Source organism: Mirounga angustirostris, unplaced genomic scaffold, assembly GCF_029215605.1.
Source record: "Mirounga angustirostris isolate CCGP_5_RB_7025 unplaced genomic scaffold, mMirAng1.0.hap1 SCAF_11, whole genome shotgun sequence".
In the NCBI taxonomy this organism is placed as follows: Eukaryota; Metazoa; Chordata; class Mammalia; order Carnivora; family Phocidae; genus Mirounga; species Mirounga angustirostris.
This window is the reverse complement of record NW_026991719.1, coordinates 41,764,832-41,775,151: the sequence shown is the minus strand read 5'-3', so window position 1 is coordinate 41,775,151 and position 10,320 is coordinate 41,764,832. Positions and strand designations below refer to the sequence as shown.

Here is a 10,320-nt window from a genome sequence, read left to right as displayed (position 1 = left end):
GTCTGTGCCCCTCTTTCTCCCTATGACTGCCCCTCTGCCTGTCTACCGCTCCTCCACAACACGGCTGTCTTTCTGTCCTCCTGTCGTCTGTCTTTGTTTTGTTTCTCCTGCCCGCCTATCTCTATTTTGTGATTGTTTCTCTTACGATCTCTGTCTCTCCTCTCTGCATCTTTTCCCTCCATCTGTCCCTCCCCGCTGTGTGTCAGTGGCCCCTGCCTGCCTGGCCCTCTCTCTAGGTGTGGATCTACTCCCTCAATCTTTCTGTCCACCTTCCCCCCTCCCCACTCAAGGCCCCCACACACCTCTGTCTCTCTCCACGTGGGTCCAGGTGAAGGAGAGAAGCGCCCTCCTCCCCCACCCTCTTTCCTCCTCCCAGAGCCAGATGGAGGGAAACTAAATTAAAATTAAAAGTTCTTCCCAGAAAAAAAATAATCCGCGGGCCAGATGCGGCTCGGGCGGCGCTGATTAGCCACCTAGCAAGCGCGGCCGAGCTGATTGGCTACAGGGCGGGGCGGGGGCAGGGTCCGCGGAGGGGGAGCCGCGCCGGCCGTGGGGTCCCAGAGCCCTAGTGAGTTACTGCCGCTTCGGGAGCTCAGAGGAGCAGGGAGGTGAGGAGGGGGCGCTGGCCGGGATGGGGCTCCTGAGACCCCCGACGCACGAGTGGGGATCCCGGGAGAGGTTTCCTGGGGGAGCCTCGGGGGAGGGGTTCCCTGGAGACCTTTTTAGCGCTAGCGGGGAATTGAATGGGAGGGGGAGTCCTTTTGGTGCCCTGCTCCCAGGAAGCTAATTCAGAAGTGGGTGAGAGTCTCCAGAGAGTGCTCGCGACTGAGGATGGGGCTCCCTGAGAGGCGTCCTCTTCCCGGGAAGGGGATTCGGGGCTTGGGGAGGGGGTTTCCCCGGAGGCACTTTTAGCAATGATGGGCACCTTGCATGGGGGTTTCTGAGATACCGCACTCCCAGGAAGTGAGCTCTGGGCTGGGGGTTTCTTCGGAGACACTCCACCCAGAAAACCGGGGCTCCAGGCTCGCTTGGGGATTGCGGAGCACCCCCACCAAAAAACGTATCAGGCCCTGGGAGGGGGCTTTTGATGAAGGTCTCAGAGATAGCTCATCCTCAGGAGGGGAAATTAGGGCTCAGGGCAGGTTCCTGAGACACCCCAAGACCAGGAAGGATCTTAAGTCTGGAAGCGTCTCTAAAGTTACTTCTGCCAGGAGAACGAGTGTTTAAGACTTGACAGGGGTCCCAGAAAAATACTTCTCTAATCCCTAAAAAGGGGATTAAATGGGGATCCCTGGGTCACTTGTATCCCTGGAAGGAGGCTCAGTTTGGGGAATTGTCTCCGGCCTCTAGTGAGGATATTCAGAGTTGTGGCAGAGAGCAGTTTGTAGCCTGGGGGGGGGCTAGGGTCTCCAAGCCCACGCCCCCCCCCCCCCCACCTCCAGCTCCTTCAACAGGTTGCATCAGCTCCCGGCTCAGGCTCAGGGCCCAGGCTGGGAGGAGGGGGGTAGGGGGCGTTAGGAGGGGTGGGGCAGCCAGGCCGACACGTGTCCCTGTAAGGAGTGAGAGGCTTGGCCAAGCGGTGAGGGTGGAGGGAGGGGGGTGGGGGGGGGGCCGGCAAGGAAAGAGGCAGCAAGAGAGACTGAGTAAGAGTGGGGTCTGGGAGGACAGGCTATCCCAGCTCCAGATGGCCATCTCGTCCTCTGGGGGGTCCCTCTCTCTCCCTTTCTCTCTCAGTCTCTCTCTCCCCCTCCCCCTCTATTTGTCTCTCGCTGCCCTCTTTTTCTGCTTGTCTGAGTAACTGTTGGCATCTCTCCCCCTCCGGTTCCCTTCTCTGCCTCCCATGTCTTCCTCCGTTGCCTCTCACTGTTGTCTTTGAGTCTCCCCATTTATCTCCCCATCTCTCTGGTTCTCCATCTGTCTCTATCTGACCCCCTACCCTCTTGATCTAGCTCTCCCCACTTTGTAGCCCCCCTGCCTCATCTCTGACCCCCCACCCCCATTTCTCGGCCCACAGCATGGAGCTGCAGGACCCAAAGATGAACGGAGCCCTCCCTGCGGATGCTCTGGGGTGAGTCAGGGGCCCAAGGGGACAAGGCCAGGGGTCAGGATTACCCCCTCACCACCCCCCCACCCCCCCACCCCGGATTTCTCTGCCCTCTCCAGCTACAGGCAGGAACGCGAAGGCTTTCTGCCCAGCCATCCTCCTGCTCCAGGGAGGAAGCCAATCGAGTTCATGGATGTGAGTGACCTCACAGGATCTGTCCCAGCTGCACCTTGCCCAGCTCCTCTCTTCCCCTACTGTTCCCTCTTCCCGGGGCTTCCCTGCCTAGCTGTTTCCTGCCCCAGCTGCTCCCCAGTCCCCAGCTGCTCCCCTCCCTAGCTGTTTTGCCTCTGGTGACTGCTGCACTCTACCCTGTTCTTCTCCACTTCCAGCTTCTCCCCTCCGAAGTTTCTCCTAGCTCTTCCTTCCCAGCTCTTGCTTTTCCAGCTTGTCCCTGGCTTCAACTCCTTTTCCTTCCTAGCCTCCGTCCTAGGGCCCTTTCTGGGCTTCTCCCTGCCCCATTCACTTCTCCCCTAGTCTTTCCTGGGCCCCAGCCCTGGTCTCCTTACCTGGTCTCCCTCCCCATGTGTGCCCGGGCCTGGCCCCTTCCCCCACAGTTCGAGGGGAAGACATCGTTTGGAATGTCAGTGTTCAATCTCAGCAACGCCATCATGGGCAGCGGCATCCTGGGACTGGCCTATGCCATGGCCCACACAGGGGTCCTCTTCTTCTTGTGAGTCCTGGGCAGCCTGCGGGTGTGGGGCAGGGCAGGGGTGCTGTGTGGGCCAAGCCGGGGGCCTGGGGGCCAAGTCTGAGCTGGGCCATCTGTCACAGGGCCCTGTTGCTATGCATTGCTCTTCTGTCTTCATACTCCATCCATCTCCTGCTGACCTGTGCTGGCGTTGTAGGTAAGGCCTGGAGCTCGACCCGTATCTTGGACCCCAGACTCTGGACCCACCCCTCCGACCTGAGACCCTAGACCTCAACCCAAACCCTAGATTCCGAACATAACCACACTGAACATACCACACCCCCAGATCTTGGACCCAGGACCCCAGACTCCATCCTCAACTCCCTGGACTCCAGCTCTCAGACTGCACGGTGGCCCTCAGAACTTAACTGGGCTCCCAGGTCCCCACCTCCCAATCCTCATCCCTCACCCCTCAGTCTGACACCAAACCTCATTTCTCAGACCCTCCCCACACCCAGATTACTACATTCTGCTTCTAACCCCCACTCCTCAGTCTCTAGCTCCCCCTAATTGTGGAAGCCAGCCCCATGACCCCAAGACACCCACTACCCACCTCCAGCCCCCAGCCTTCTCCCTGGTCACAGATCCCACCTCCCAGGCTCCACCTCAACCGCACCCCGAACTGCTTAACCCTCACCTCCAGCTTCCATCAATCAGACCCAATTACCCCCGGTCCCAGCTCCTCAGCTCCCTGACCCTTGGGCCCACCCCCACCCCCTCACCCCTGGCCTGGCCTCCTGGACCCACAACCCATTCCCTCCTGTCTTCCTACCCCAGGGATCCGAGCCTATGAGCAGCTGGGACAGAGGGCTCTGGGGCCCGCGGGGAAGGTAGTGGTGGCCGCGGTGATCTGTCTGCACAATGTTGGGGGTGAGGACTCTGGGAGGTAGGGGATCAGCTTGGGGGAAGAGGGTGGGGTGGGGTGGGCTTCCTCAGGCTGGGCTGGGGGGATGAGGGGAATCCTTCTGCTTATACCTCCCCCCACCTGCACCAGCCATGTCCAGTTACCTGTTCATCATCAAATCCGAACTCCCCCTGGTTATCGGCACCTTCCTGGACATGGACCCTGAGGGGTGAGTGAGCAACACCCCTTGGCTCTGGCCGGCAGGCCATTGAGTCTACCTGTGCGGTCTGCCTGCTCTCTTCAACTCTGTGCGCAGCTGACTCCCAGGTGTTCTGAGACTGTGGGGCAAGCCAGTGGGGTCAGACTGTGATGCTTCTATTTTGTGAGGCCAACAGCGCGTGTGACCGTTGCTCTATCTGGTAGACCACGGGTTGGTTTTGGTGACTGTTGCTCCGGCTGACTCTGTCTGGTAGCTGACTCCGTATGTCCAGTCGACTCCGAGGCTGACCATGTGACTGTACACATCAAGTAGCCCAAAGCCCTGTGGATTTGGTTCTGGACCGTAGTACTGGCCGGCTCTCTGGCCAGCTGCACCACAGCTGGCTACAGCTGTGTCCTCTGTGCTGGGAGTCCAACCATGTGTGTCTGACATCTGCTTACTCTGACTTTTCCCCGTCCGGCAGATTCTGTTTGATTGAGGGTCCCTCAGGCTGCCGAAATCTGTCTGGCTGTAAGTGCGAGCGTGTGGTGTACTGTGGTGCCAACTATGGGTATGTGATTGGCTCTGACTGTATGCGCCAGTGGACTCCCATCTCTGTTTAATTTGGCAGCCATTTTTTTCTGGCAAGTTCCTTCTGGCTGTGTGTGTGTGTGTGTGTGATCCTCAACTATGACGATATGTCCTCTGGACTATGGTTCCCACCATGTGTGTTTGACCACTGTTCTGAGTATGCATCTAGTTGATGGCATGCTTGATTTTATTTATTTATTTGACAGAGACACAGCAAGAGAAGGAACACAAGCAGGGGGAGTGGGGGAGGGAGAAGCAGGCTTCCCGCTGAGCAGGGAGCCCGACGCGGGGCTCGATCCCAGGACCCTGGGACCATGACCTGAGCCGAAGGCAAACATTTAACTGACCGAGCCACCCAGGCGCCCCTTGACTTTCGATCCCTCTGCTGGCTGAGTCTGTTCAGTTGTTTGTATGTGACGGCTGACTCCGTGTATCCTCTTAGATCTTCGGGTTTGATTCTGAAACTGTTTAGGTAGCTGACAAGCTGTGTGATGAGGTGTATCTAATTACTATAATTAGTTCCCAGCGACTATGTGCTCAGTGGTGCTTTGTTGGTTTATTTCTGTGTCACTGTGTGTACGAGATGGTGTGTGAGTGCCTGGAACATAGTAGGCAATTAATACAATTCTTTTGGACAAATGAGCAGTTTTTCAGCCGGTTCTGTATTAACTGTCTTGTCTAGGCACCCCCCTCCAATATCCGTACAGATCCCATTCTTTCTTTGAGCTGGGTCCCAACAAGAGCTGGTTGGTTTTGCCTCTATTTCGATCTTTGGCTGTGTGGCCAAGTTGGCCCAGCTCCTTTTAGGTGTTCAACACACACCTTGAGCTGTTCAGACAACCACATGTGTGTCTTCCTGACTTCTTGTCTGACTTTGCACCATTGCCTGATCATCAGACTGTTGTTCGACCCGTGGGACGCATCAGGTCAGGACTCACTCTGTGTCCGGTACCGTGTGTTGGACTGCGGGAGTCTCACTGATTCGGGGTCCTGTCTGCCCATCTGGTTGTATGTCCGCTTGCGAGTCTGACGGCACAGTTTTGTCTGCCTGTGTGTGTGTGTTCTTAGCTGTGTCCCTTTGACAGGGTTCGACTGACAGTCTGATTACCCTTCTGGCCCTTTCTGCCCATCCCATTGTGCCATTTGTCACTGTGATGGCCTGAATGACTTCTCACAGCTGAGGCGTCAGCTCATCTCCCCCGACTGCAGGCAGAAATCCGTCTGTTCGGCTGTCTTCTACGAGTGCCTGCCTGATGGTTTTCTTTGGCAGGCAGCTAGTCACTGTGTTTGCCTGTCTCCCCAGGGGCTGGTTCCTGAAGGGAAACCTCCTCCTCATCATCGTCAGTGTGTTAATCATCCTGCCACTTGCCCTCATGAGACACTTGGGTAAGAGGCTTCCTGTGTTGGTCATTGGATAGTGGATTTAGAGAAGGGGAGCCAGATTGAGAAAACCCCCATTTTCGAGGGCGGTGACATACCAGGGGAGAGCTTGTGTGAGGTGGGCTTTAACAGATGAATAGGAGTTTGCTATGGAGGGGAGGTGGGTCCAGTAAAAGTAAAAGCTTGTGCAAGAGGGTGGCCTAATTGGGGTGAGGTGGCCTGAAAGGCCAAACTAGGGTTTGATATTTGCTAGATGGGGGGTCCCTTGATTTCTGAGGCTCTGTGTATTACCCCTTGCAGGCTACCTGGGGTATACCAGTGGTCTCTCTTTGACCTGTATGCTGTTTTTCCTCATTTCGGTGAGTCTGAGGGAGAAGGACATGAAAAAAGCGAAGAAAGAGTTTGGAACATGGGGATGTAGCCTTCCCCATGACCTCACTTCCCCATGACCTCACTTCCCCACCCTCCCCCAGGTCATCTACAAGAAGTTCCAGCTTGGCTGTGCTGTAGGTCTCAATGAGACAGCAGTGGAGAGCAAGAATCCCCCGGGCCTTCCCATCCAGGGACTCAACAGGAGCTGTGAGGCCCAGATGTTCACCGTGGACTCGCAGGTGGGTGTGCGCGTGCGTGGATAGAGCTTGCACCTCTGGTCCTATCCTGCTCAGAGTGGAGCTGGGCATCGGACATTAGGGGGCTCCCATGGTGGGGCCAGGGGGAAGAGGGGTGGGGGAGAGACCCCTGTAGGTTCTAATCTCGGGTATGTGGGCCATTCCCCTAGATGTTCTACACAGTGCCCATTATGGCTTTTGCCTTCGTCTGCCACCCCGAGGTGCTGCCCATCTACACAGAGCTCTGCCGGTGAGTGGGCAGGCAAGTGGGCGTAGGTGGTACGATAGTCATAATGTCCCACAATCCCTCAAGTAGTCCTGGTACTGTGGCTTGATCGTGGCTAGATCGTGCTGGGGGAGGGGTTTGAGGTGGCCTTGGTGGGGGTGTGCCGGGCAGAGCCTTTTTACTGATTAGGGCTTAAATATTCTGTACAAGTGTGAATGGGCAGAGTGGGGAGGCAGAAATGATCAGATGGAGGGGATAGCATGCATGGGTGGGGATGAGGAGGTGGGGATGGTCAGAGAGAGTGGGGTACAGGTGGACAGCACAGGGGGGCAGGGAGGATATGATGGAGGGATGTGTGGGTGATGAGATAGGGGCACAGCATGGAGGTCAGATGCGAGGGAGAGGCAGAGATGGCCAGACAGAGGAGATAGACAAAGATGGTCCTATGGGGTGAGCTGGATGGACAGAGGGAGGCTTGGCTGGTCACACAGGGGACGTAGAGATGGGCGTCCCAGTGTGTACCAGCTGGACATCAGCTCTGGAAGAAGGAGACTCTGGAGGGCCTGGGCTCCTTTTGAGGGGCCTGCACCAAGTCCAGGGGTCTGGGCATGACCGTTCCATAACCTCTATGACTCAGGCCCTCCAAGCACAGAATGCAGGCCGTGGCCAACGTGTCCATTGGGGCCATGTTCTGCATGTATGGGCTCACAGCGACCTTTGGATACCTCACCTTCTACAGTGAGTGGGGCTGGGGCCAGGTGGGGGCTGGAGTGGGGACTGGGCAGACTGCTCTGGCAGGAGCCTGAGCTCTTTCCCTCCGTGCCCCGGACCCGTCGGTTTCCAAAGAGGGGGTGCACGTGGCACATGTGGATTTTGTTGCCGTGTGTGTGTGTGTGTGTGTGTGTGTGTTTCCGGGGCGCTGGTCCTGGTGCTCCCACCACACCGTGCATCCTGTGTCCCATGGCCCGCGGCCCAGATAGCGTGGAGGCGGAGATGCTGCACATGTATAGCCAGCAGGACCTGCTCATCCTCTGTGTGCGCCTGGCAGTGCTGCTTGCGGTGACTCTCACTGTGCCGGTCGTGCTGTTCCCTGTACGTGGGGGCGGGGTCGGGAGCTTGGGGGCGGGGCCCGGAGCGGACGGACATGCGTGGAGGGTGTAGGCAGGGATGTTTGGCTGCGGGGCGGAGGCAGGAGCCGATGGATGGATGAATGGATGGAGGAGGCGGGGGTGGACAGATAGGGAAGGCAGAGTAGGCAGGTGGACAGAGGAGGCAAAAACTGATGGTCGGACAGAAAGGGGACATCGGTGGCAGGACAGAGAGAATGAGTGGGGGGAGGGGTAGTCAGCTGGAGGAAGGAGGCACCAGATGTCTGGCCAGGCAGAAGAGGGAGGCAGGAATAGTCAGGGTAGAGGCAGAGAGAGATGGACAGTCAGAATGAAGAGACAGGGATGGACAGCATCCCTTAGGATGGGTGGAGGCAGAAATAGTGAGGTATAAGAGGGACCAGGCTCTCAGATGGGGGGTGGGGTGACTAGACAGAGGAGGGAGAGAGAGGTAGTCAGATGGCGAGAGAGGCAGGGATCTCAGACGGAATGGAAGGACAGGAGGCCGGTCAGACAGGGAGGCAGAGATTCCAGAGCGCGGGTCGAGGCATCGATGGGTGATCAGACAGAAGGAAGAGGCATGGATTATCAGAAGGGTGGCAAGGTGCTCATTCAGAAGCTGGAGGTACAGACGGAAGCTCAGACCAGGTGGACATGTAGATAGTCAGATGGAGGGAGGATCAGGGACCTCACACGGGATGGAGGCACACATGGATGCTCAGAGGGTGGAGTTCAAGCCAGATGACCACACGGAGGGGGGCAGCAGCTCTTGGGCCCTGACTGGTGTCTTACCCTACTCTGACCACAGATCCGCCGGGCCCTGCAGCAGCTGCTCTTCCCAAGCAGGGACTTCAGCTGGCCACGACATGTGGCCATTGCCCTGATCCTGCTTGTCTTGGTCAATGTTCTTGTCATTTGCGTGCCGACCATCCGGGATATCTTTGGGGTTATTGGTTAGTACCCCCAGCCCCAGTCCCAGACCCCACCTAATATGGGCCTTATACTCCAAACTTACATTGACTTCTGTCCCTCCTGCTTGTCCTCCAGGGTCCACCTCAGCCCCCAGCCTCATCTTCATCCTTCCTAGCATCTTCTACCTCCGCATTGTGCCATCTGAGGTGGAGCCCCTCTACTCCTGGCCTAAGATCCAGGTGAGCATTCCAGGGGAGGGCTGGGGAAAGAGGGAGCATTCTGAGGAGGGAGCACCCCAGGATGGCCAGGGATAAAAAGGAACATTGTCCCGAGGGGGCTGGGGGAAAGGAGGGCGGGTGGTCTGGAAGAATGAAGGAGATTGTTTTAGGAAGGGGCTGAGCAGACAGAGCACCAGCGGGGTCTGCAAAGACAGAGGGAGCATTCTACAGGCAGATGGAAGGAGCGCTATTAGAAGAGGGTAGGGAGAACTTTCAAGGAGGATAAAGGAGAATACTCTCTGAAGGGTTCTGGAAAGATGGAGAATTCTTAGGAAGGGGCTGGTGTTAAGGAAGGGGAGAGAGCAGGAAGGTCAGGAATGAATGGGGCACTCTAGAGGGGATGGAGGGCTTGAGGAACATTTCCAGGAGTGCTGGTGTGGAGAGCCAACCAGCCCCATCTTCTCTCCCTCTCGTCCACAGGCTCTGTGTTTTGGTCTCCTGGGGGTCCTCTTCATGGCCATCAGTCTAGGCTTTATGTTTGCCAACTGGGCCACAGGCCAGAGCCATGTGTCCGGACACTGACCTTGCCCTGCTCCGCCCCGGGCCCCTGTGCGCATGCATGTTCCTGTGCATGTGGAGGAAGATGGGGCCGCTCTCCAGGTCCCTCAAGCCTGGCGTGTGGAGGTGGCTGGTTCCCATTAACATGGCTCTTGGAGGTAGGGGGGCCACAGAGCTTGCAGAGTGGTCCGCTTCCTTCCTCCCCAGGGATGCTGAGCTTGGATCGTGGCCCTAAGCCCAACCGAACCCCACGGGAGGAGACCAGGTCCTTGGGGAATCCCCGCCCAGCCCAGTCCTTTCTGCCTCTCCTGGCAGAAGCTGTTTGTCAGGATCACCCTCGAGCTCAAGGGGAAGAATAAAGATGCTGAATTGCAACTCTGGCCTCAGCCTTCTGATCTCTTTCTACGTCTTCCTGGGGGAGCCTGCCTAGGTTCAGACACGGGTAAACTGAAGCCCTGAGCGTAGGATTGAACCGGCTCTCGAATGTTCACTCACGTCTCCACTCCTTCAGTAAATTGCTACCCAACTCATCGTTCTGTTCATTTCCTCACTTGAGAAACATCTACTGAGAGCCTCCTGGGTGCCAGGCCCTGTTTTGGGTTCTGGGGTTTCAACAGTGAATCAAGCAGACCGTAATCCCTGTAGATGGTGTTCTGGTACAAAAGTAGGCAAACCGTGACTCACAGGCCAAAGGCAGCAGTCCGCTGCCTCTTTGTGTGGCCACTGAGCCAAAAATAGTTTGCACATTTCTAACTGGGGAAAAAAAAAATCCAAAAAAGAATAATTTGTGACACTTGAAAATGATGGAATTTAAATTGCAGTGTCTGCAGATCTTTTATCGGAACACAATAATGCTTGTTCACTTACATATTGTTTATGGTTTTTC

The 10,320-nt window shown here is 56.9% G+C and overlaps 1 protein-coding gene across 2 annotated transcripts; it reads left to right on the top strand.

Moving 5' to 3' along the window:
* Positions 1 to 499: 499 nt before the first annotated feature.
* SLC38A5 (solute carrier family 38 member 5) lies at positions 500 to 9,825 on the top strand. 2 transcript variants are annotated; one of them, XM_045890871.2, is made up of 16 exons: positions 500 to 608; positions 2,015 to 2,068; positions 2,164 to 2,239; positions 2,659 to 2,774; positions 2,876 to 2,949; positions 3,570 to 3,662; positions 3,787 to 3,865; positions 5,730 to 5,812; positions 6,107 to 6,165; positions 6,280 to 6,417; positions 6,585 to 6,664; positions 7,278 to 7,378; positions 7,617 to 7,732; positions 8,555 to 8,699; positions 8,794 to 8,897; positions 9,357 to 9,824. In XM_045890871.2, the coding sequence occupies exons 2-16, from the start codon at positions 2,016 to 2,018 to the stop codon at positions 9,456 to 9,458; spliced, it is 1,419 nt and encodes a 472-aa protein (XP_045746827.1). In that variant the 5' UTR covers positions 500 to 608; position 2,015; the 3' UTR covers positions 9,459 to 9,824. The 2 variants fall into 2 exon arrangements, with proteins under 2 accessions (XP_045746827.1, XP_045746917.1); XM_045890961.2 differs by lacking the exon at positions 500 to 608 and adding an exon at positions 1,620 to 1,643 and having other exon boundaries at positions 9,357 to 9,825.
* Positions 9,826 to 10,320: the final 495 nt, after the last annotated feature.